At 52.4% G+C, this 26804-nt stretch overlaps 1 protein-coding gene across 4 annotated transcripts in view; it reads right to left on the bottom strand.

The window, feature by feature from the left end:
• Positions 1-26804, bottom strand: part of KIRREL3 (kirre like nephrin family adhesion molecule 3) — a 782703-nt gene that overhangs the window by 53951 nt on the left and 701948 nt on the right. For all 4 annotated transcript variants that reach the window (XM_075909300.2, XM_075909298.2, XM_075909299.2 and 1 more), the window contains 4 exons: positions 25140-25267; positions 17115-17241; positions 4551-4651; positions 755-953 (listed from right to left, as the gene is read on the bottom strand). In XM_075909300.2, the coding sequence (XP_075765415.1) occupies positions 755-953; positions 4551-4651; positions 17115-17241; positions 25140-25267 (555 nt within the window). The remainder of the gene's footprint in view (positions 1-754; positions 954-4550; positions 4652-17114; positions 17242-25139; positions 25268-26804) is intronic.

Below are 26804 nucleotides of genomic sequence, written 5' to 3'. Positions count from 1 at the left end.
CCAGGAGCAAAACGTTCTCCAAAAGGGCAGAGCCCCCAGCGTGGGAGCCCCCAAACGACTGTGAAGGCTGCTGAATTCGTTCTAGCAGCTGCCCTTCCCTCCCACCCTGGCTGCAGTAGGGTCCATCCATCCAGCCCTCCCAACATTTGCATTTGCAGGCCAGTCACGGGGCACTCTGCTTGAAGCTTCGAACCCCAGGCTGGTCCGGTCAGGTCTGTGTCCTGCGTCATCGTGTGGGCACAGAGCAATGCGCCGCAATGGCAGGCCCTACACTGCTCCCCGCTTGCATCGCACGGACCCAGCCAGAGCTGCCGACCAGGTTTCGTTAGCAGGTTCTGCCACCGCAAACAAGTTGTGATGTGGGGGCCGCGTTTACGTGGCTGGTCCCGGGAGCACGTGGCGCCCTCTAGCCCTCAGCAAGGGCACTGCCGTGTGCAGGGGAGCGGGGACGTCCGGGCAGCGCACACGTCAAGCGACTCCCAAAGGTCTCCTCCCACTTCTGTTTCAGTGGGGAGGGCTCAATGCTGAGCCAGCGCCCCTTGACCTCCATGAGGGCGCAGACTCGGACCCAGACCCCCCCGTAGAGTGAGCCACACAAAACGCTACTGACGCCTCCCAACCCACCAACCTTCCCAGGGCTTCCTAAAACATCCCTGTCTCCCCTGACAGCCCCTCTCAGAGCGCCCCCATCTTCTAGAGCAGCCAGCCGCTCATTTTCCCCTTCTGGCTTCTAAGTCCTGTCGGTAGCTCCCACCTTGTTCTTTCAGCCGGATGATCTCAGTGTCTGAGCCGAAGCTGTTCCAGGCGGTGCAGTTGTAAATGGTCTGGAAATCGGCTCGGACAATGTTGCTGATGGTCAGCGTTGAGATGACGCCTTCCTCTGTGCTGACCGTCTCCACCGTGTAGCGCCCTGAGGTCCCTGACTCCAGCACGTTCTCCTTCCAGGACCAGGCCTGCAAATCAATAAGAAGAGTTAGTCTGGTTCATTTAGGGCCTGATTTCTGGCCCTGAGGCTATGTCTACACTGCCATTTTTTTGGCAGAAGATATGCAAATCGTGCTCTCATTTGCATATCTTCTGCTGATACTTTTTGAGGAAGAGGTTTTGCTGCGAAAAAGCCTTGTGTCGACGGGGCCATTTGTCGGAAATCCTTCCTTTTTCACAAGCTCCTGTAAACCTCAATTTTGAGGAATAAGGGATCTTGTGAAAAAGGGGTTTTTTTTCTGACAAATGGCCCCGTCGACATGGGGCTTTTTAGTGGCAAAACCTCTTCCGCAAAAAGGATCGGCAGAAGATATGCAAATGAGAGCACGATTGGCATATCTTCTGCCGAAAAAATGGCAGTGTAGACATAGCCAGAGTGTGCACAGCTAAATAACTGGGGGCAGCCTGTGGATTCTAATGTGCAAGAGCAGCGAGTTAGGGGTGGGACTTTCAACAGTGCTTATGAGACTTAGGAGCATGAGTCTCGTGGAAAGACACAGGAACTTAGGCTCCTAAGTCATTTAGGTGCTTTGGAAAATTCCCCCCGGACGTTGATGTGACAGTGGTAAATGCCACCCATTACATTTCCAATGCAGCTGTTCCTAGGTGCAAACGAGGGGCTCAGATTCAGAGATCATGCAGCAAAATACTCAATTTGGGCCCTTCTTGCCCAATTCCACTAAAGGGAAGTGGTGCAGAAGACTTTACAGCAGGTCCTGTGTTTGCTATACTGGGGGAACTGAACAGACAGCTGAGCCTGATAGTGGAACGATTAAAATGATCTTTCATTACGGGAACGACATAGCTGGATTCTATTCTGCATCATTAACCCAGCTGTCAGCTCACTCCAGCCGTCAGACTCTCCTGGGCCGGGCAGGAAGGATCCCTGAGAGCTGGATTTTCTGATGCAGTTTGTAGCCCTGTGAATGTTTGCAAATATGCCCCTGTGTCTGTCTGGGCCCAACGAGGAGGGATAAATATGGAGCCCCCCCCCCCGCCAAGATCTTTATTCCTGCTGCAACAGCGGCTGACCTCTGCTGCGTCACAAGCGGTGGGGGCAGTCTGCGCTGGGATGGGAGTGTGATGAAAGAGCTGGTCAAAATGTTCGCTGCTAGGACTTTAGCTGCACTGCAGGAGGCAGAGCTTGTACAGCGCCCCGTGTGGCGAGGCAGGGTGGAGATCCCCACGTGCAGGGAGGCAAAGGGCTAGATTCACACAAGGATTTAAATGCCCTGCTATGCAGTGGACATCACAGCTTGGAGTCAGATGCCCCGGCGCTGCATGCATGGGGGGTGGGCAAGTTAGGTGCCCTAAGAAAAGGATTCCCTGAAGCCAGCATGCTGAGTGGGAGCTGCCAGGACAGTCAGGAGTGAAATGCAGAGGAAAGCTGTGGGACTCAGGGTCCAGATTCACAGAATCATAGAACACTACAACTGGAAGGAACCTTGAGGGGTCATCAAGTCCAGTCCCCGGCCTTCACGGCAGGACCAAGCACCGTCTAGATCATCCCTGATAGATGTTTGTCTAACTCGCTCTTAAGTATCTCCAATATTGGAGGGTTCCACAACCTCCCTGGGCAATTTATTCCAGTGTTTAACCACCCTGACAGGTAGGAACTTTTTCCTAATGTCCAACCTAAACCTCCCTTGCGGCAATTTAAGCCCATTGCTTCTTGTGATATCATCACAGGTTAAGGAGAACAATTTTTTCCCCTCCTCCTGTTAGGTCCTTGAAAGTTTTTATGTCCCTTCTCAGTCTTTCTTTTCCAAACTAAACAAGCCCAGTTCCTTCAGTCTTCCCTCATAGCTCTTAGCTCCTATTGCTCTTCTCTGGTCCTTCTCCGATTTCTCCGCCTCTTTCTTGACACGTGGTGCCCCGAACTGGACACAATGCTCCAGCTGAGACCGATTCAGCGCCGAGTAGATATCCACAATATGTGGATGCCTAACTCCACTGGTCTGGGCCTTCGGTGTTGGGACAAGAGGCCAGAGTCAGGCACTTCTCTCCACGGAGGATTCTCAGCCAGGCCCCCTGCACTGCAGCTGGCTACCTGATACCTTTCGTGCCTCTCGCTGTCCCACCACGCACCAGCCTTTCTTCTCTGGCCAGCTTACAGGGTTTGGTCACAACCGGAGATGATCCCATCCTGATGTCTGCCAATTGGTTTATGTGAGCAAATGTCAGCGACTGGGGTGCCTGGAGTGAGGAGCGGTAGCACGGCTGGACCAGTCTCCGGCGAGCCTATCAGCACGGACAGGCCACCTGACTGGCCGAGGAAGTCAGTAAGTCTGCTCTTAAGCCCAACAGCAACCACTGGTCTCTGGCTGCTCAACACACACGCCCACAGCTGCAACCTCTCCTGTGCCTGCCCTTTTCCAGCCTTGCTCCTGTTCTGCCCAGTCCAGCTGCCTTGTTCCTGCCTCCGCTTCTGACCTTTGGCTCTGACTCCTGCTCCCTCCTTCTCTGATCTTCAGTACTCTTCCTGGCCATTGCGACGAGGAGTCCTGTGGCACCTTATAGACTAACTGAAGTAGTCTATAAGGTGCCACAGGACTCCTCGTCGCTTTTGCAGATTCAGACTAACACGGCTACCCCTCTGATTCCTGGCCATTGACTCCCACTCCAGCCACTAGACCGGACTGCCTCTGCTCCACCCAGGAGGCCAGTCTGTTTACATCCCAATTTGTGACAGAGTGGCTGCAAATTTCATTCGAGTCATTCGCCAGGTGTGAGTGCACCCGAGTCACACGGTCAATCTCCCCCAATTGCTCCCCTCAGTCACCTGGTTGTTAAATGACTGGCAGTTTTAAAACCAGCCGAATCAGCCTGGTGAGTAGCCAGCACTGACTAGTTAACAGTGTTGCTCACCGTTGCATCGGTCCCTTTCAGCACATGTGGCTGTGGGTATTTCGGCGAAGACCAGCCATCATCCCACCCACAAACTGCGAGGGCGTGGTCCCAGCAAACAGCCTCTTGGGATTTACATGGTGTTGCTGGTCTTTGGCCAGCTCCAGGGAGCCGCGTGGAAGTGTGCAGAGAGGTTGATGCTGGTGTGTGCGCTATTCCATGGGAGGGAGGTGGCCTGGGTGCTGTGATCTCAGGGGTTTTCTTCGGCAACATAACACTGGGTTTAGTGTTAGAGAGACAAAGGGGTGGGAGAGGGGACATCTTCATTGGACCAGCTCCCATTGGAGCTTTCGGGCTAGACAGAGCTCTCTTCCTGAGATCTGGAGCACACTCAAAGAAGGCGCAGCCCAGTTGAACAAGAGCATGGGAGGCTCAGACAGAGCCTTTTTCCATAAGCAGCCGACAGCTTTTTCATCTGCCGGTCACAGAAATGCTCGATACCTGGCTTTGCAAAACCGTGTGAATTTCCCAGCCAATCAAACCTGCAGAGTCACTGCCTGGGGCTTGCTTATTATCAAGGTGATCAAATGCCACCAGGACTTCTTTAATGAATTCACACAGGATCAGAGTGTGGCCCACAAGCCTAACCTTGTTACCAAGCGGGGGCGGCCGCCGTGGCCTCTCTGTTGGGCCGGGCGCCTGGGGAGGGGCCTACTCACGATTCTGTCCGGCGGCGGGGTGCTGCGGATGAAACACTTGATCTGTCCCTTCTCCCCGTGCAGGGCGTGCTGCGTCTGAGTGCTGGAAATAATGGGAGGCCCTGAAAGAGAGGAGAAGGGGTGAAACCCGGCTGACTTCCCCCCACCTACTTCCACATCTGCCCCCCGCCCCCCAGCAGGAAATATCGTGTAACACTAGTGAAGAACAAGCAGCACGGCGCCCCCTGCAGGGAGGGGCTATCAGAGATGCCGTGGGACACACGCACTCTCCAGGGAGAGCTGAGATGGGGGGCAGAGACCGGCAGTAAGGACACAGGGCGACCAGAAGCGCCGCTACCGGGTCAGACTGTTCCCTTGCAGGGTGGCTTGTAGAGCCAGGCGGTGTGACCCAGCGCCTAGGGACCTGCATTGGGGGTACGCTGCTCCCCAGCTCTCAGAATCACCGACACAGACGGAGAGACCCTCCCGTTCCCCTTGCACGGCAGTTCTGAATTCTCTCCTGTCAGACACCCTATGGGCGGCCAGCAGAGGTAGCTCTCGCTCAATGCAAGAGGCAGCTGGTCTCTTGCAGGCCCTAGAGGCGAAAGCCCCACAGGCTGTTCTGAGCCCATTATTGATCGCTCTCAGACCGGTGCCCCCTTGCTGGGCCCTGCCTGGAACAAGGCCCTGCTGTGGGGTCCCTCGGGGAGCGCAGTAGCCCAAGCAGCCATTCCCAGGACTCTGCACCTGGATTCATTAGGGGATGATTATGCTGGCTCCTCTCTGTTGGCTGGTGGGGTAGAGACTGAACCAGCCACAAGCAGAGGAAGCTGGCAGGGGCTGCTAGTGCCACGGGCGAGCAGCGTCAGGCTCCCTCAGACCGTATGCTCCATCCCGTGCACGGGCATTGCCCTGCCATGGCGCGCCACGCCCGCTTCACGAGCCGCTAGCCCAGCTGTGTTCGCACAGAGAGACTGTGCCATGCATGCAGCTGGAGGAGCAGAACACGTCCCCGGGACAGGCCTCCTGTGTCTCTCGGGTAGATTTACAAAGGGCTTTAGGTGCCTAAAGATGCAGTGAGGCGCCCAGTGGAGCTTGAAACAATGTCTAAGAGGGTACATGCCTAACTCCCATTGTTAGGTTGCCCAATGGGAGTTAGGCATGTACCCTGCTTAGGTGTCTTTGAAACCCCCACTAGAGGCCTAGCTGCATCTTTAGGCACCTAAAGCCCTTTGTAAATCTGGCCCGTAGTCTAGAGCAGATACCCGTCTTGGCGTCTGCTACAGAGACTTTTCCCCCACGGCCTAGAACCTGCCCGAGCGTGTTTGGTTGAAAGCGTTTTCACTGGGGCGCCCTCGCTCGCCACTGCATTCGTAACCGACCTTTGCAATGGAGAAGGCTGGGCTACAGGTGAGGGTGGAGGCCCTGTCTATGCTATAGGGATGATGGTGTAGTCGACTATACGATTAACTGACAAGCCTGGGCTTATTGGTTAATCTTGTTGACTGCACCCATCCCCCCCCCCCTTGATGCCTCTGTATCAGAAGCAGCAAGGGTGGGGAGGGGGAGCTGGTGCTGGGGGGGAGCTGGCTTAAAAGCAAGTTCCCCCCAGCACTCTCCATGGTGTTGCCTGCCTCCCCCACCCTGTGCTGCTGCCTCTAGGCAGCAGTGGGGCGGGGGGACAGAGAAGGTTGCCATGAAGCCTCCTCCGTCCTCTCTCCTCCCCAGCAGCAGCCTCTGTCCACGGGGAGCTCGGACCCTCCGTGGACAGGGGCTGCTGCCACCCTGCACTGGCTTTTAAACTGGCTCCCCTTGCAGCCCAGATCCAGCCTGGCACCCCACACTGCTGCATCTGAGACAGAGGCAGCAGTGTGGGATGGCAGAGGGCTCCCTGGGAGTGGGGCTGGAGCACACTGGCTTCTGGCCCCACCTCCGGGAGCTATCGAATAGTCGTGTAACCGATAAGAATTCACGTGTTACACGACTATTCAATGACCTGCTATCTAACATCTCTAATAGTGGCACAGTACGACACAATAGCTCTCATGGCGTAATCCCAGGGCCTAATGCAACGGTTTTGCATGGGGCTGGGCACTCCACCTACCCCAGCCGCAGTAGCTAGGTCAATGGAAGAATGCTTCTAAACCAGGGGTTAGGTTGGCAGGCTAAGGGCCAGGGGTGTGGACTTCCCTTGCCATGCTGACTCAGCGTTAAGTCCCTAGCCTGCACCTTGGGATGTCTGGGTTCAAGTCCCTATCCTGGCACAGACTTCCTGGGCGACCTGAGGCAAGTCACTTAGCCTCTCTGTGCCTCCATTCCCCGCTAGTACAATGGGTGCCCGCAGTGCCTCTGCTCTCAGGGGAGTTGAGGTTTTTTGAGGCTGTAGTAAGAAGGGCCACGCGAATACCACAGATGTCTCCTAGCTCTGCGACAACGATTTCCAGGGTTCCTACAAGGGCTCTGGACACTGACTGTCTGATAAACCAGCCCTTGGCCACTGAGTGAGGCCCCACAATCCCTCTTGCCACTGACCCTCATGTTACCATCTCTTTGATTTTAGCCACCTGCCACTTGGAGACAGATGGACAATCTTGTGAGCAAAGCCCGAACCTGGGTGTGGGGATCTGGGTTCTGATTCTGACTCTAAGTACATCACTAGCCGCATTTGCCCATATGGAAAGCAGGCGTGGTAATACGGTCAGCATTGCTACCATGGGGCTTTGAGATCCTGCAGGGGAAGGGGTCACAGAAGAGCTGGGTACTATTTAATGGTGCCACGTGGTTATTACACAGACTGAGACGGATGAGAATCGGCACGTCCAAATCAGAGAAAGTGGAAGAAAGTGGACTGGAAGAAAGTGGCCTGCTCTCTCCAAGGGTATGTCTATACTGCCACTCTAGTTTGAACTAGAGGCATTCGAAGTTGCAAATGAAGTCCGGGATTTAAATATCCCGGGCTTCATTTGCATCTTGCCGGGCACCGCCATTTTTAAATCCCCCTTAGTGCGGACTCTGTGCCCGCAGCTACATGCGGCACAGAATAGGTAGTTCGAATTAGGCTCTCTAGGCAAATGGGAGCATTGGAGCTACGGGTGGATTGGAGTGGGGGGGCAGTGATGCACCCTTGTACCAATCCACAGTGCTGAACCGGGAGCTGAGTTCTTGGACAAAGCCCTCGGTTAATAGGTCACTCTGAGTCCCCATCTTCACCTATGGTCATGAACTTTGGGTACGCACCGACAGGGTGAGATTGCAGGTACAAGCAGTGGACATGAGGGGTCTCTGCAGAGTGGCTGGGTTTACTCTCCATGACAGGGCAAGGGGCCTGGCTATTCGGGAGGGCCTCAGAGAACAGCCGCTACTCCTCCATATTGAGAGGAGCCAGTCCAGGTAGTCTGGCTGCCTGATACAGATGCCACTGGGAGGCTTCCACGGAGTCTCTTCTGGGCACATCTCTCTGGGCGGAGGCTCAGCGGCTGACCCAGGACATGCTGGAGGGACTGTATCTCCCTACCTATACCCTGGTAGGGTGCCACGGAGCAATAGGCCATCTAGCTCTTCAAGCTCAGAATGGTCAGAACATCACCCCCTCCTGCTTCAGTGCTCCCCCGCATCTGTGCCATGTAAGAGCAGCTGCCATCTGCCATCTGCGTGGCCTGTGGGGTGGCGTGGGGAGGAGGGGAAGGGTAGGCTTCCTGCCACTCTCGTGGTGCTCCCATGCCAGTGCGGGGCAAGCTAATGTAAATGAGGGAACATGCTCTGGAGTTGGCACTGCATAACTCACTGTCTGTGCTGGAGATGTGTGCCAGGGGTTAGAAGGGAAAGGCCTTTGATGGAGCATGGTTTGTCTTTGGAGCAGTTAGCCTGTGGGGAAGAGTGGGGAGAGGACAGGACACCAGCTCTGCCATCCCCACAAACAAAGGCACCAGGAGGACCTGGGAATGAATGGGGAATGAGGGAGAATGAGTCCAGGGGAACAGAAAAAGAGCTGGCATCGTAATTACAGTCTATTAGCCCTTTAATTAAAATAGATTTACATTTCTGTGAGCTGCTGCCGGCAGGAGGGAAAACGGCAGCAAGCCAGGATCCAAGCATGGTCAAGGCACCAGGGTGAAGGCAATTAGCTCCTTCGATGCGGGGAGGAGGCAAAGGGACTGCGGCTGGCCGGCTGCCTCTGGACCAAACATTCTGCACCCTCGGGTCTGGCTCAGCTTAGCTGGAACGTGCCCAGAATGCCCCTGGCATGGCGGGGCCGTGCCGCCAAGCACAGCAAGCTGGGCAGAATGGACTGGCAGAGGCACAAGCGGCAGGTCACACGGCTACTAATCACCAGCCCGGATTCTGTGCTTTGTGTTCAGTTCACATCTGTGGATTACGTTGGGAGCTGTCTGCTCCCCAATACGAATACACACACTCTCTCATGCACCTACAGAGTCATAGAACACCAGCACTGGAAGGGCCCTTGAGAGGTCACTGAGTACAGTCGCCTGCTCCCACTGCAGGACCAAGCACCATCAAGACCATCCCAGGTAGATGTCTGTCTAACCTGCTCTTAAATAGCTCCGGTGATGGAGCTTCTACAACCTCCCTTATGTACTTATGCATACATGCATGTGCACACAGGCAACTTTTCACACATATACACAAATGAACACAAACATTCATGCACATTCATTATTTTTTCATGCATAAACACACATATATATACACACATGAATTCACAGACATATTTGTGCATGCACACACACACACAGGTATACAACACGCCTACACTCACGCATACCTATCAGCATGCATGTACACACACACAAATATATACTTCTCCATCTGTCTTTCTCACATACTCACTGCACAGAAATCCTCACTCCCACAACATGCTTTTGAACAGAGCTCATTGGATTTTCAGAAGAATGTGCATTGTCTGAATTACCTCCATTTTAGAAGTCACATTCCACACACATTCTAAGAAATGAGTTTACAGGAAGGAATGGTTGTTGAAAAGGAGACTTTGAAGCAAATATGGCAGAGTATTTGCAACAAGCACACTTTGAATTTGCAGACATGAATATGTTGTTTATGGGCAGTAAAATTGAATAGTGAAATTGACCTCATTATTGAATTTTATGGAAGGTTTTTTTAAAAAGCCATATAGAAAGATGTTGATTCACTATAGTCTTTAACTGGAATTTCTATAGCACCTTGTTGATTTCACCCTTGTTAAATTCTATAGGAGATTTCCATAAGGGCTGCACTGAAACCATATTGTGAGAATTACACGCAACCAGAGAATAAGGAATATACCATTTGACTCTGTTGTCCAATCAAAACAGCTTGTCTACTCAAGACTCATAACAAAATGCAGGCAAGTAAGCCCCAGCCTAAGAATTATTCACTGAAATCACTTGATGAATAATTCTGAATACAGAATACACTGGAGAAAGTCAAGATTTGTTGATGGCTAATTCCCAAGCAGAGGTGAAAGTCACGGAATGATTCATAAGAGAAAATGGAAAACATTATTTTGCAACACTTTCCAGAAAAAAGTAATTTTCACTGACATCGTCTGCCCAGGTCTGGTTCTAAATTACTCTCCCAGCTCTGCTCTTACACAAGCGTTCACCTACGTACTTATGCAGTTGCACCTACATACTCCTTCACGCCCTCTCTCAAGCAAGGGTGACCAGACAGCAAGTGTGAAAAACCAGGACGGGGTAGGGTGTACTTGGCACCTATATGAGAGACAGCCCAAATATTAGGACTGTTCCTATAAAATCAGGACATCTTGTCACCCTGTCTCAAGCACAGATGCTTTGATACATACTCGCTCACTCTTTACAGGTCGGCGAAGGGCATAGAGTCATAGAACCATAGGGTTGGAGGAGACCTCAGGAGGCCATCAAGTCCAACCCCCTGCCCAAACCAGTCTTTTCACAGCACTGACTGGGCCTCTGCCACGAGTTTAGGTGAAGATTTTCAAAAATAATGATGAGTGATTTGGGGTGTCTCCATTTAGGGGTGCTCAACTTGATTTGTACAGAGCAATGAAGACCCAGCCTCTGGGGTTCAGACCCCTGAAAAGTGTCTGGTGTTGCAGACCAGGGGGAGGGGGAGCAGAGCAGAGCAGAGCAGAGCGGCGGAAGACACGTCTGGGCTGTCAGCTGGCCGCGTGTTCTTCCTCTCCCTGGTCTGCTGGAGACCAGGGAGAGGAAGGGCCCCGTTCGTAACTGCGGATCCGACGTAAGTCCGATCCGCGTAACTCGGGGACTGCCTGTACTGTCCAGGGCTGGATTGCCCAATAGGCAGACTAAGCACGTCTTAGGGCACCAGCAAAGCAGGGGCACCAAAAAAAAAAAAGATTTTTTTTGGAAAAAATCTGATATTTGATATTTCAAAAAAACCATCAAAGTTGTCCTCATGGGAAAAATCAGAACTCCACAGAACGCTACAGTCGTGCTGATGAGGAACAAGCTGTTACAGTTTGGACACTCTGCCTCTAAAAGGCAAGGCAAGCACACTGCTACAGCCCTGTTGTCTCCCAGCAAATGGGGGAAGTTCCTTTTAATACACAGTGCCGGCAAGATGCCTCTACCCCACTGAAAGGCTCTAAAGGGACTTAAGTGTGGACTTGCGCAATGCCCAAGCCGCCGCATTGAGCAGAATTTGACCCATGTAGAATGTCAGTTCAGTGCGCCCCCTGCAGGAGGAGTAGAGATTCTCTGGCCTTGGCTGCGGCATGTGAGATGCTCACAGCTGTGCCAGCCGGTGTCTAGCGGGCACCTTTCACTAGAGCTAACAGCTACGCACGTGCATTTATGAAAAACAAACCCACATTTAAAAATGGGAGAGGCAGGTCAAGTCAGCCTCTGAAAGAAGGAGGGAGAGATTTTCAGTGGGACTTTTAAACATGTCCCCTGCCCGAGCTATGCAAGACATTCCCGAGGCTCCTCAGCGGGGAGTTTACTGCGCCTCTGGAGATCTGGTCCCAGGTGTCTTTGGTTGGAATCCGAACAATGGAGACAGCCAACTCTTCTAAATGTGGCTGGCAGGGAGTGGCCCAGCATTGCCTGATGAGCAGGACTGGAGAGGGAGGCTCAGCTCTGGGTGTGGCAGGACGGCTCCCAAAATGCAAGGGCGAAGCAGCTTTGCACACGGAGCCGGAGCCTGTTGTCCTGGCTCCTCCTGCCTCATTCACCCACTGATCAGGAGACACCCCCGGCCACGCAGCGGCTCCAGGAACAGAGCCCAGCGTCTCAAGCTGGATGCTCACATGACTCTGCGAGCCCATCTGTGTCAGCAGCTTCACGCCCAGTTCCAAGTTCTGGGAGCACTGCAAGGCTGGGTAACTCCAAAGAAAGAAAAAGGCCGAAGCTGAGAAAAATGGCAATAATGATACTAATACCAGGGTCATTTTCCCCATGGAGAGGGGATCTGAAATGGTGCCAGTGCCAGCCATGGTCAGTGCTCCAGGAGTTCAGCGTCAGAGATGCCGCATTGTGCTCACAGCATCCGACTAACGACTATTTTGTGACATGAACAGCGAAAAGTTGGAGCCTGTTTGCATTGGGACGGGAGCCTGAGTCTCCAACAGGAGGGGGCTGCTCCGGAAGGCTGCCAGTCTCCTGGCTCGGGAGTCAGCGCTAAGTGTTAGACAGCCCACAGGCAGGAAAAGGCTTTACAGAGGGTTGCTATGGATATAAATGGTGGCGTGCTCAGTTGCGGTTATTTTTAGCATCGCCGTGCCAATTTACTTGTGCAGCCCAGAGGCTCACACAAAAGAGAAGGCAGATTGCTGACTCCGGACCCTTTAAGGAATCAAAGGCAGGTCCGAACTTCCCTGGGGCAGCCGAGTCAATAGCAGCCTTTCCTTTGAGGTGTTTGCAGCATTAAAATGGCGTGGTGGGGGAGAGTTCATTTAACTCCTCGTGCTCAGCAGATATTCTAGACAACGAGCAAAGAAAGGGTTGCATTGGTCCCTGGTATGCTCAGCAATAAGTACCTGCAATATAGGGTTCCTTCTGAGGGTATGTCTACACGGCAGAGTGTTTTTGGAAAACCTTTGTCCACACTGCAATTGCGTTCTTTCGAAAGAAAATCAAAAGAACAAAGGGGTTTTCCGGCGTTGGTAACAATTTGTGCTTCGGCCACTGCCGGCCCCAGCTAGAGCGCGCCTCCTGCCTCCTTTCTAGGAGGAAGAAGCCTTTTTCTGAAAGAGCTCTTTTGCAAAAAGGCGTGTGTGGACGGGGAGGAGGGAGTTCTTTCGCAGGACGAGGAAAGAGCACAGGTGCCCTGGTGGCCACTTCGCCCACAGTATTCACAGCTTACATGCGAGACAGCGTCCATTCAGCGTGGATGCTATCTGTCGAAAAAGCAGATCACTTTTTCAATGCGCTTTGGCAATGCGGACGTGCTCTTTTGGAAGACGTTTTCTGGAAGATCTCTCCCAGAAAAGCTTCTTCCGAAAGAAGCCTGCAGTCTAGATGCAGCCAGAGGCAGCACAGCAGGCAGAGCATTTAGTTCAGCTGTGCTTCTTATATGGCCCCTGTTACGCCAGCACTGAGTGCCTCACAGTTGTTAACAAGCGTGTCCTCACAACATGCCGACAAGAAGGGGCCGCGCGATTACTCCTGCTTCACAGTGGAATCAAGACCTGATTCTGCAACCACCGAGCTCAATAGCAACCCACTCCCCATTGACTTGAAACACAAGGGGGCTTTGCCAAGGTCCCATGAATTGAGCCTGCATTTCCCTAACCACTAGACCCACTGATCGTCATCAGCTGCTCAGTTGCCAAGCCAGTTGCATTGACTGAGATATAATCATGCATTACAGCCAACACAGGGGGGTCAACAGGTCCCTCTGCCAGGAACACCATTCCAAATGTACATCTCGGGAAACTGAGGCACAGAGCAGTGTCATGGCTGCCCCAAGGCCACACACATCAGTACAGCGGGACTCAGAGAAACTCTGGCTCCTGTTCCCAGCCTCATTCTCTCACAACTCACTGCCTCACCCAAGGACACCTTCAGCTCAGGCCCCTGGGATGACAAAGCCGGGAGGTTACAAAGTGAGTGGTAAGTTCCCTCACTAGCTCTCCGATGCCGACCCATGCGTAGCAGGCTGACAAGGTTCCTTGTGTCTCTGCCCCAGGATGTCCTGGGTAAGCAGAGGGTCCCCTCAGAACTGCAGGCACTGTGTTTTGCTGTGCCCTGGGTGAGCTCAGGTAACACAGCCCTACAGTTCTACTGCACGACCACACAGGGAGGTTTTCACTCCAGGGCTCCGACAGCTCGGACTAGCCGATGAATCGATAGCTGCCCTGCTGCTCCACAAGGCGATTGTGTCTCCTGCTCACGCCACGGGGCAGTCTCAGAACCTTGCCTGAAGGTTGCTAGCTGGTGCCTGCAATGTAACACAGGGAAGAAGGGATCTAGACAGACGCGGATGCTTGGCAAGGTTGCCAGTACAGTCAGTCGCTCCTGCCGTAGATTGGTTTGCGCTGTATCTCGCCTTCCAGGCGATTGCTCATTTATCCTTATTATGACAATGGCCGGGGCCCATTCCCTGATAAGACGGTCCCCATCAGGAGGCAGGAGGCGCACTCTAGCAGGGGCCGGCAGCAGACGAAGCACAAATTGTTGTCTGAGCTGTGAATTGTTTTTTCAGAGAGAGATTTATTGCATGTGCTTCCTCCCTGTGAGGCCTGGGTAGGTTCTGAGGGGCTAGGACAAAGCCCCCATTCCTGGCCGTTAATAACCCTACCTCTGCCCAGCAAAGAATATTATTCTTGATTTTTCTGTGTCACGGTAGTGCCCAGGAGCCCAGTTATGGACCAGACCTTACTGCTAGTGAGTGGGATAGAGATGGGGGTGCAGGATATGCTGCATTGCCAGTAGATCCAGGGAAGTGATTATTCCCCTTTATTCAGCTCCGGTGAGGCCATACCTGGAGTATTGTGTCCAGTTCTGGGCCCCCCACTACAAAAAGGATGTGGATGCATTGGAGACGGTCCAGCGGAGGGCAACCAAAATGATTAGGGGGCTGGAGCACTTGACCTATGAGAAGAGACTGAGGGACTTGGGTTTGTTTAATCTGCAGAAGTGAAGAGTAAGGGAGGATTTGATAGCAGCCTTCAATTTCCTGAAGGGAGGTTCCAGAGAGGATGGAGAGAGGCTGCTCACGGTAGTGACGGATGGCTGATCAAGGAGCAATGGTCTCAAGTTACAGTGGAGGAGGTCTAGGTTGGATAAGGAGAGTCGTGAAGCACTGGAATGGGTTCCCTAGGGAGGGGGTGGAGTCTCCATCCCTAGAGGTGTTTAAGTCTCAGCTTGACAAAGCGCTGGCCGGGTTGATTGAATTGGGATTGGTCCTGCTTGGGCAGGGGGCTGGACTTGGTGACCTCTTGAGGTCTCTTCCAGCTCTATGATTCTATGATCTAGGTGGGAGGGGGTGAGGTCTGAGTGGGAGAGAAGGGGCAGGAGCAGGCTTGGGGTAGGTTGTCTGGCCCTGGGGAAGGGCGCGGGCGCAAGGGACTGGCATACCTCTCATGTTTGGGGCATTCCGAACAAAGTGTTGCTTTAGGACCAGCTTCTGCGGGACACCAATGTGCCCCTACGGCATCTGCTCCTTATCCCTTCAAACTCATTTATTCTCAGAGACCTGCTCCGCAAAAGGCGCAATGCAGCCGACGTGCTGTGCACGCCCCTCATTTTGTGTGCGTATGCGAAGGCGCGAGCTAGAGAATCGATTCCCCCCAGGTCTGCAAAGTCACAAAGCCAAGGTGGGATTTTCCTGCGTGGCACCAACTTGCTTTGCTCCCCCGTCAGCAGGGCAACGGACAAATCAAAGTTGGTTTTGGGTCCCTCCCGTGGCACAGGTGGCTGTGGCACAGCACTCACTTGATCTGACTGCGGGGTGTGGGGTGATTGGTGGCAGGAGGCAAGCCGAGTCTTTGCTGGTTTTTAATTTGCCGCGTTGTGTCCTTCAAGCGATTTGAATAGTAATTAAAATCCAGTCGTGGAATGGATGGAGAGTGTGAGCCTGAGGGAAAGCTGGAAGTCAAGGAGTGGTTGGCTTTCTGTGGCGCTGCTGTCTTGCCCTGGGGTTTTCTTTTTAGCATCATCTGCATTTAAAATTAAACTGTGCTGCCCCTGTTCTGCTCCCCTTCTAGCTCTCTTCTCTTCATGACAGCGAATGGTGCCTGAAGCGTGCTGTTGTGCCACACAGGTGACAGACTATGCAAAATTCACGCTCTATTTCCATTGTTCCCAGTTAATCCAGCCCTGATCCTGCATGCAGTGCAGTCCAGGACATGAAGCTGGATGCCGGGAGACCCTGACTGTCATGGACCTATGGGTTGATCCTGACCAAGTCACAGCCTCGCTGTGTGCCTCAGTTTCTCTATCTGTAAAATGGCGCCTTTCTTTTGGAGAGCCTGTTGAGACACAGGGGTTCCAAAGGGCTGGGTAAAAGCTACAGATTATTCATCTCTTCAAGGCTACTGTCAGCTCCATCAAGGACTAGATTGAGAAGGGGGAGAGCGTTGGCGCCTTATGGCCACTATAAGCACCACGCCAATTCACAATCCCTGCTCAGTGCCTGGAGGCACCCAAGGTACTGCTGTTTCCACTGTTAACAGCCTGGAGGTGCCTAGGGATGAGCAGAGACACCAAAGTCCTGGCACCACCCAACTGGGAGGCGCCTATGGCACACCTAAGCCCAGGAGGGGTTTACGAAGCCGGCGTTCACCTGCTTATTTCACTTTCGGGGGCTGACTTGGGAGTTAACTGGCCACCATACGTGGCCAGTTATATGGGCCCAGGCACGAGGAATATTCCTGGCCTGGGGCCTCTGCTCTACCCCCTGTGAGCATCTCCGATTTAAACCCACTGGGGGCCCTGACACCACCCCTGGCAGTGCAGTGGGGCTAGCGTGGCTTCCTGCTGCTCAGCCAGCGAGGCTGCCAGCACGTCCCTGTGGCAACGGGTGGGGGGCGTTCTGGGAGCAGTGCGCCGAGACACCCTCCCTCTGCTCCAGGGCCGGTGGGACGTGCCCACAGCCATGCAGAGTGAGTGCCATGAAGTGCTTTGCTGTGTTGCTGGTGGCAGCGGCCCCCCCGCCCCCGCCTTTCAAGCCCCTCATTCACCAGCACCAAATTCCTGGGGGAGTGGTTGCTGCGTTTTGAAAGTTTAGCAACTGGAGAAGCAAAATTGCCTGCTCTGGGCTGGCAACAGAACCAGGCTCCTTGTGTGATAGCCTCGACCCACCTGCACAGGTTTGGAGTGAGCACTGTAGTCTGAGCTCACAGCAAGGGTCCAGGCTGGGGGCTACCTTGCCTGGACAGGCAGAGCCCCCTATGTTGCCATAACGCCATGAATCTATTTGTCCCCATAAGGAACAACTAACACAGTGTTCACAGGACCTGGCAATGGCAATATGTCTGACGAGGAACCTGGCAGGGTGGAATTTGTCCTCAGAGTGAATGGGCAGACCAAAACTGCACACTGTATGGGGTTAATGGAGCAGGGACATAACAGAGAGGCTGTCTCATCGCTTCCAGACAGAATAATGATAAAGAGAGTCACGTACCATTGACGGTCAGAGACACCTCCCGCTCACCGGCGCCCACCCGCGGAACCACTGCGCGGCAGACGTATTTCCCTGCATCCTCCTGGCGGACACTTTTTAATGTTAACGTGTTCTCGTTGCTCAGGACCTGTAAGAGAGGAAAAGCCTGTTTTAAAGAAGGGCAATGTGAAGTCCTCTGGAAACGTGCACTTGTTCTGAAAAACAGAGCCATATTTACATTCCAGGGCTCTGGGGCCAGCCCCAGTAGTACAGGTTTGCCGTAACTGTAACCCTATTCATTACAGCGGGGCAGGAAATGGCTTTCCCATCTCATGTATATTTTCTAGAGCTCAAAGGTATTCTCCACCTAAATCAGGAAAAAAAGTTGAGGTCTCAAAACCTTTAACGAACCAAAGCACTGAATTTTACTTCCATTCATGTCAATACAAATGTTTTGTTTAGATAATTTCAAAATACTTCCTTTTGCTATACACCTTTTTCCTTTTTTTTAACCAACTTTTTTCAGTCTAATTAGTGTAAATTTTGAAATAAAAAAGTCGTTTCCAAACTGGAAAACTAAGATTTTGTGTTTCGAAAATATCAACACATTTTGAACGTTTTTTTACCCAAAAATGTTTTGTCAGGAAATATGTTGAAATTGATCTTGTTTCACAAAACATTTTGGTTTCAAAGCGCTGGCATTTTTCAATGAACAAGTGTTATGTGGAAAAATTTTGGACCAGCACCAATACTAACTGTAACTCTCTGTCTCCCTCTAGTGACTGGATCATATGCAGAGTAGTTCATGACTTTGCTACTGCCTCCCATTGGTTCATTTGAAGAATAATTCTGAAAAGAAAGGTTTTTTTAAAAGTGTTGATGCCTAAAGGCTTGGTGGTACATACAAATTATAACCGGGTGCCAAAATAAAGAGAGAAAAATGGCACAAGCACACACAATTTCCTAATTGTTTTGGAATCCTCCCCATGTTTCAAAATTTTGTTTTTAATTTTGAAATTTCAAAATTCAAAACTTTCCACTTGCTCTAGAATTGGTGAAGACAAGGGAAGGAAGTTTGGCACGTACTTTATTTAATTATTCGTCTTTTTATCCTGAAATTTACTCATTTAAAACTGTTCGCCATTTTCATCGCTGTTTCATCTGAAACACTTCCGCTAGTTTTGAGAATAAATAACTCTGGGAAAATGTGCAAAGAGCTAATCACCCAATAATTAGTCTGAGAGGCAGAATGTCTTTTAGCCCGCTCACCCACAATAGGTGACCCCTGTCAAAGACAAATGACAATGGAATCAGAAGGGGATGCTGACTAGACAGTTGCTACATGGGAATTTTGGGAAGCATGAGAGTGCAGTGTGTTTCTGAATGGCTGGCCCATGACTGAGACCAGTCCCTTGAGATTAAACAGTAGCCCTGTTGCCTTGATGCAGTTGCCCTTATAGGAGCTTGCTACAATCCTATTCAAAGCTTGATATATACGTGCCCGCAAGAACAGAGTGTGATTCCTTGCCCCCGTTTAATGGTTGAGTAAGGACCCACTAAACTGACCACTGATTGTGCCCCTATCAACTCCAGGACTCCACTGGGTCACAAGGAGTAAGGGAAGCTGGGAGAGTTTTTCCGGTCAATTCCCCCCCAGTGGGGATGCCTAAGTAAGTTGAACTAAGGTACATTGACTCCAGCCACACTACAGGGCTATAAGTCACCCCGGTGTGCATCTATTCCATACTAAAGTCATTGATGTTTGTAGGAACTGATGTGTTAGTCCTCCCATTCCCCGCTATGAGTCGTGCGAAACACTCCCCCCAATTTGCTTAAATGGAAGTCAGCCGTGGGAAAAAAATGCCCCGCTTTAAGTTGTTTCGCTATAAGTCCACGTTTTTTGGAACGGATCTTGGACTTATAGCGAGGATTCCCTGTATTCACATTGCTTCAGTTGCGTATCTTAGTTCAGCCTTCTCCCGGAGTGTAGACCTGGCCTCAGTGAGCTCCAAGAAGGGCTGTGCCTTCTAATGGGAGGCTCCCAGACTACAAGGAAGTGCCAACGAAAGCCCCCAGACATAATGGATGGCTTAGCTGGAGAAGCCCAGCATCAGAGCCATGCCAGCTGGAGGACTTCATGCAACCCTGTATGCTTGGCCTGTGGCAAGCAGGTGCATGGAGTATGCAGCACCACCCTTTGGAGCCGGTAGGGCCGAGAATCTGCACTCTTGCCATGTGGCGAGGAATGTTTGCTGCTTGCGATGGAAATGTTACCGCACATGTGGGAAGAGGAGGTCCCGCATGTTTGGAGAGGGGTCTATTCCCCTGATGATGTGAGAGCAAATAAGTAGATGTAATTATGTTTTATATTCTCTGTCCAATCTGTAACTCCTATTAGTGCTAATGCAAGCGAGGCAGTGTGCCGAGAAGAGAGCAGCCCCCCGCTTGCGTTGTGCATGCTTTGCTGGTCAAGCTAATGATCTCAGAATATGCCCTTTATGTACATCATAGGGACTCTTCAGTATGCTGGAGGGGAAGGGAAACCAAACGAGTTCACTGCTGTATTTGCTGAGATGCAGTCACAGAGCTTCTCACCCAAGGATTTCAAAGCACCTTTCAAGCACTGACTCAGCCCGTGGGGGGTTATTATCCCCACTTCGCACATTGTGGACCTGAGATGCCCAAGATAACAGTGGCAATGGCAAAGCTGGGAACACAACCCTGAATCTAGCCCTGCTCTAACCACTATCTCACACTGTCTCGCTAGTAAAAAGGGTCACACTCTCAGATCTAGGGGCTAGTCCAACCCCCCAGGGCCAGGGGACGAGCAGAGCATGTGCTGCCTGTCACGTACAAGCTTCTGGTTTGAGATCCTCTTTCCTGGCAACCTGGGCAACTGCATCAGCTCGGAGTCTACGACCCTTCGACGGAAACATGTTGCAGTCTGGAGCGTTTGATGCGCTGCCCTACTGCCCTGTCGGTGCAATTAGCAGGTGTACTAAAGCTTGAAAAGTGCTGAAGCAAAGTGGTCTGATGCAGGCAGTCAGCAAAATCCAGCGTCGGCAGCAGTTAGAAATGTGAGGAGTGTAAACCAACTAGTGGCTTTTGGAGTCAAGTGTTTCTAATTACCGATGGCTAGTTTCCCACCTCTGCCATTGTACCTGTCAGAGTTGGAGGGGGGCCAAATGGGACTGGTGACAATTTTCCTTGATAGCAGGGAGGGACCACTCCACACGGGTGGGAGAGAGGCAATGCCTATTCGGCTGTTAGGGTCTGTTTCTTTTGGCTGTTTCCATGTGTTTGCTTTGTGGGCACCTCCAGCAAGTCAATTACTGGCACTGCCGGGGGGCTGATCTTACAGCCGGTTCCTCCAGTCATTATGGGAATTTACGCTGATGTTTAGCAAAACCCTTCATGCCCCTTAGCAACATTATACACACAGTGAAGGCACAGCATTTGCGACGGCTGCGTGTTGCTGAACTCCAGATCAGACTAGCCATCGGGCAGTTTCTAAGAGCTGCAGCAGCAGGTCTGAGGGCGGGCAAGATCTCTGATCCTGAGGGGTGTATCCATTGGCTGGAGGCATCCAGATCTCTCTAGCTGCTTGGGTAGGGCAGGAAGAGCGAAGCTGGCCACGTCAGACCTGATTCTGCCCCTTTTGCTGTGGCGAAGGTTACTCAAAGAGCAGCGGGGAAAGTTTGGGTGGGACAAGAACACCGGAATACTGGGATTGCTGGGCTGCACAGACCAAAGGATCATGTGGCTGGAGTCCTGTCTGTGACAGTGACCAGACCCCACGGCTGTAAAGTTCTGATGAATCACACTAACGTTGGTGTTAGTTTAAACCCACCTGAGACGATGTCTAGAGCTGCCTTGGACAACTCCACCCACATCTGCTGTACGTTGACTTGGAAGAGGCAAAGGAAAGGGGAGACTGTACCCCTCCACGGCTGGACCAACCCGTTTTTAACTCCTCCTGGCTCCTACCGCACAGAGCAGATTTACTGCTGTCTTCCTCAGCCCGGCAGCTAAGGGCCGTGACTCACACCATCAGGTCTTCCAAGCCTGTCATCACGTCCCAGAAAACGGCCTCGGTTGAATAAACTCCTCGCCAGGAGTCCCTTCCCTGCAACTGTCTGCGTCTCCTGTCCAGAAGCATGTCTGTTGCCACTTTGGGACCTGGGAGAGGCCTGTAGTTCCACAGATACCCGAGTCATAGCTGCAGATACACATTGTGTGTCCATGAAGAGCTGGACCGTTAGGCACTGCCACAATAAACATGCCTACTAACCATAATAATTGGAGCCGGGCACCCCAAATCAGAGGTCACCTTTGAAAAAGTGTCTTTAACACCTTTCTGCATCTTCTTAGCTTCACTTCACTCAGCCTTCCCAGCTGTGAAGCTCTCTGGTCATGATCAGCTGAGATCAGGATGTTTATTGGGGCAGATCCTGACTTGCAGACCTCCAGGTGACAAAGCCACTGTGGATGGAGCCAGGACTTCGGTGTTTGACCCTTAATCTTAACGCTTCCGATCCTTGATTATGAGCAATTCAGAGATCCCGAGGTTGGAAGGGACTGTTGGGTCATCTACTGTGACTTCCTGCACCACCCGGGTCAAAGAGCGGCACCAGAATATTTCTTGTTTCCACTAGAGCAGGTCTCTTAGGAAAAAAAAGTCCAATTCCAAACAAAAATTGCTAGTGATGGCAAATCCACCCCAGCCCTGGGTGAGTGGTTCCCAAGATGGGAAGGGATGAATAAATTCAACTCAAGATTCCCATGTGTGTCAGGTAATTATCTGGAATTCTCAAAAGAACCGTTTTAAATAACGCGGAAGCGGCTGAACATGGCCCAACCTCCATTGACTTCAATGGAGCCTGGGTTTCACCACAGCTGCTGAGGGTCTCTGAGTTTGTGGGTCTGGGGAGTTGGAAGCATGAGTAGCAGCGGGAGAACCCAGCACTCCTTGCAGGGCTTGTCCTCCAAGGGCAGAAGCTATCCTCGCTGTCTTCTGCAAAGCGCGCGGGTGGACCACACTGGGAGCTAGGCAAGGTAAGCCTGCGGCCTGTCAGTTATCCCTGTCACAGAGCACTGGGCAGTGCTGGCTAACCCGTGGGTGCTGAGGTGTTAGTGGCATGCCCACAGAGCAACAGGAAGCACTGTGCTCCCACAACGCTGGGGATTTCAATGGTCTTTCTGGAAGCCAAAGTGCTGGAGAGCCCCGGAACTTCGTGAACTAGCAGGCCGAGCGTCGGGGAGGTTAGAAAATTCCTATGCTGCTCCCAGGTCTCCTCCCTGTGGAAGTTCCCAGCCTTTCTCTAGCCAGGCTGGCGTGTCCACCCCTCGCCGTGGTTAATGGCGCAGAGAATAGAGTAGGCAAAGTTGGGCTGTGCAGAGCTAGCATGGCCTGTGAGCCCTCATGGTACCTTGAAGCGGGGGTGTTCAGATAAGTGCTCTCAGGTGAAGGAGGGCCACAGAGTTTGAGGCCAGAACGCACCAGGACAATCACCACCAGATTTCACTCAGCTGTTCCTGCCTGGAGTCCATAGGCCTGGTGGAGCTCCCATCGAAAGAGCTGTACCTCAAATAGCACCGCGCCAGCATGTGAAATTGTGCCACCATCCTCAGGAGCCTGTCACCCAGGAGCAGGCTGAGGGATTTTCTCTGGTTGTATCTTCACTCCAAGTCAGGCTGGAAGATGCTTCCTGTACAGAACTCTACACCTGGAAGGAGACAGCTGCGGCCCACGGACACACTGCACAAGGTTTCAGGATCTGAAAGCCAGGCACGACGGGGGAGTCACAGAATCACAGGGCCAGTCTCCTGCACTCAGGCAGATGGAGGAGGGAGAAGAGTCCTACATTAAATCAGCCCTGAGGAACTTTCCAACATCGGAGAGAGAGAGACCAGCCTACCTGAGCTCAGAGGCGGTGAGAGGGCCGTAGGGCACTCCACTAATAAAGGCCCGGAGAGTTCACGCTCTCCGAGGACAATTAATCTAAGAGAAACAGCCAGTGCTTCAACCCCCCGCTGCAGAACATTGCAACGGGCTCTGTCATTGCCTCCATCATCCGGTCCGGGTACTGCATTGTCTGGAGCCCAGGGCCCAGGCATCCCTTTGCAGCCTCCGAGCATCGGCCCTAGAGGCTTAGCCACGGCTTCTGAGCCTTGGAAGGAGCGATCACAATGTTAAACACGTCAATGATTTATAAAGTGCTACCTGCCAGCCAGAGGTTAACTGTAGTTTCGGCCTCTGCTTAACTCAGACACTGCTCATAATGTGACTCAATTCTGCGTCTATTAGGGCTCCTTTATGAAGATCTCCTGTGGGCAAGAGAACATGAAAGTGCAGAGTGCACCATGGAAACCGCAGCTTCTTGCCCTGGCCACTCAGACTTGATTGGGCCAGTTATAAAAACCAGCCACCTTGCCCTCTGCCACAGCTGAGAGGTTCTCCCCTTCTTTTCTTTCAAGTGGATTGATTTTCCTTGATTTTCCTGCTGCCTAGTTGCTGTGGGGTGGGACGAGGCACATACGCCAATGGCGCTGGGAGGTCCTAAGGCAGGAATGGTGTGGACACTCAGGCACGGCTTCATGGGGCTACACTGGCAGCTGTTCCTTGTACTCCACTGACTCCAGTCTGGGAAGCACAGAATCCTTCAGCCAGTCTGACCAGCTGGGTTAGAGGAGGGCAGAAGCAAGAGAGCAGGGTCTCTTGGGGACTGTGCACCTGGGACAGGACTCATGGTCCAACAGTGACCCAGATAACTGCAAAGGGACACCCCACTTCATCTGCCCATAATGGCACTAGCTACCTGCCTCACGCCTGAGGAGGATTCACAGACCTATAGAAGGGTGGAGACAGGAGGATGGAGGGCGGGGTGGGGGGAATGGTGATTTCCTGGAGAAGCTGAGAGGAGGGCTTGGCAGGGCCACTTGGAGGATGGTGAGCGAGAACTCGTGCGTCACAGGTCGCTATGTAGGGCATGCATCTCACTCTTGGCACTGCTCTGGAAATGCTTGTGGGAAAGCAGCAAGGACATTTATTCAGACAAACAGGTACATAAACCCCTTCCAAGCCCCCCGCCCACGGCACACACAGCCCTCCTACTGAGGAGGTGATGAGAGAAAGAATGGGCCACGTGTGAGAGATGTTAAAGGTACGCGGGCACCCTGGTGATAAGGGCAGCATAAGAACGGGCAGTCAAAGCTTTATTGTCTGTCATGTTCGGGGCATGGAGGTGCTGGTTGGCCAAATGTTCTGGTTAACACAGAGTGTGGTGTGTGGGAGGGAGCTCTGGGCTTAGTTAGGGGGATGGGGAGAGGGCTTTGGGCGGTGGGTGAGGGTTCTGGGGAGAAGGCTGAAATGCGGGGTTCAAAGTGCAGAGGGGGATCTGGGATGGGGCCAAGAGCCGGAGTGTGGGAGAGGAGAGGGCACTGGCCCGGGACGAGGGGTTTCCAGGCTAAGGCCGAGGGGTCCAGAGTGTGCGAGTGGGTGCAGGGTTGGGGCTCGGGGAGGGAGTTAGGGTCGGGGGCGGGGAGGGCTGGATTTGGGCACTCACTTCAGGAGGCTCCCTGCAAATGGAGACATGTCTCTGCCACTCCTAGGTGGCTCGGCAGGCACCGCCCTCGTAACTCCTATTGGCTGCAGCTCCCATTGAGGTCAATAGCCCCCCTCTGCAGGACTGGGCCATAACTTGTCTAGTCTAAGTGCAGAGACCCGCACCTCTCCCTGCTTTGGGCGCTCCTCTTCTTAGAGCTGTGGTTTATTGTTTGCAAGCACCGATCTCTGCTGGGGCCCCGAGCTAGACCCTGCACTTAGCAAGAGACAGTCCATCCCCCAAAGAGGTTACCCTGGCAACAGACTCTCAGAAGTGATGTGATTTGCCCAAGGTGACACACTGGGTCAGTGGCAGAGGCAGGCACAGAACCCAGCTCGTCCGAATCCCAGTCCAAGGACACGGGCATGCGCCCAGCGTGGACCTCCAGGCTCACCCCTCTTCAGAATGCAGTGCAGCACGCTGCAGGGAGAGAGATTCTTACCACGCCTGAGCCCCGTTTCATCCAGACGATGGTCAGCGATGGATTCCCCGTCCAAGCACAGCTGAACACTGCGTCTGACCCCAGGTCGACAAGGAGGGACTGCGGTTCTGTTGCCATCCTGGGACCGACTGTGCATAGGAGACAAACAGAGAAGGGGCCCGTGTGGAGAAACTGAGGCAGGCCCACTGGCCAGCACCATCAGCCTGAGCAGTCACAGGTCACAGGATTAGCCAATCAGAAGCCTCAAGGCCAAAGGGGCTCTCAGGATGAAGCAGCCCCGAGCTGCCATCACCTCTCCCCTCCCTGGAGCTTGCTCTCTTTTCATAGGCTGCAAAGAACTAGAGAGGTCCCCAGGGGGACCGGCCTGTGCAAACCGCTCTTAAAAACCTCCCGTGATGGCCATTCCACACGCCCCCTTGGAAGCTTAACTATGGACTCATTCGACAGCTCCTCCTTGTGTCTCACCTCAAGTTCCCTTGCGGCAGGTTAAGCCACTTAGGGTATTTCTACACTTGCACCCTCTTTCGAGAGAGGGATGCAAATGCAGCTGAGCAAAATTGCAAATGAAGCTCGTATTTGAATTTCCTGCACTTCATTTGCATAATTCTGGCCCACTGTTATTTCGAAATACCCTATTTCGAAATAACAAACTCTGTGTAGACGCGGTCATTTCAGGAGAACACCCTTCTTCTGAAATAATCCTTATTCCTCATAAAATGAGGTTTAACAGTTATTTCAGAAGTAAGGTGTTCTCCCGAACTAACTGCATCTACACCGCGTTTTGCATTTCGAAATAGCGCTATTTCGAAATTGCGCCATAACACGATTATGCAAATGATGCGCGGGATCTTTAAAACCCGGCTTCATTTGCAATTTCAAATGTCTTCATTTGCATCCCTCTATCGAAAGAGGGTGCAAGTGTAGACATACCCTTACTCCTTTTCCTACCTCCCGCAGACCTGAGAAGCCACTTATCCCCATCCTCTTCAGAAGAGCATAGCTGAGGACTGTTCGCAGGTTTCCCCTCAATCATCGTGTGTCAAGACTACACATGCCCAAGTTTTTAACCTTTACTCATAGGTCAGGTTTTCAAAACCCTGGATCATTTCTCCTGTTCTCCTTTGGACTCTCTCCAATTTATCCACATCTTACTCTCAGTGCGGCACCCAGAACTGGACACAGCGGAGGCCTCCGCAGTGCTGAGTAGAGGAGGACACTTACCTCCTTTGTCTTACATCCGACACCTCTGTTAATACACCCCTAAATGGTATTAGACTTTTTTGCAACTGTACCACATTGTGACTAATATTCGATTTGTGATCCACCATAACCCCCAGCTCCTTTCCAGCAGTACTGCCACTGAGCCTGCTGGTCCCCATTTTGAAGCTGTACCCATTTTCATTCCTAAGTGAAGCCCTGTGGAGTTGGGGTTGCCTGTCTGTGTTGAATTTCACCTTGTTGAATTCAGACCCATTCTCCAATTTGACAGGATCATTTTGAATTCTAACCCCGTCCTCCAAAGTGCGTGCAGCACCTCCCAGCTGGGGGTCATCTGCAAATTTTATAGGCATCCTCTCTACCCAATTAGCCGAGTCATTCATGAAAATATTGAATAGAATCAGACCCATGTCTGTGGGCCCTCACTTGATTGACACTGCTGGTTTG

The sequence above is a fragment of the Pelodiscus sinensis genome, chromosome 25, assembly GCF_052426305.1.
Source record: "Pelodiscus sinensis isolate ZL-2025 chromosome 25, ASM5242630v1, whole genome shotgun sequence".
Lineage (NCBI taxonomy): Eukaryota > Metazoa > Chordata > Testudines > Trionychidae > Pelodiscus > Pelodiscus sinensis.
This window is presented reverse-complemented; position numbering and strand designations above follow the sequence as displayed.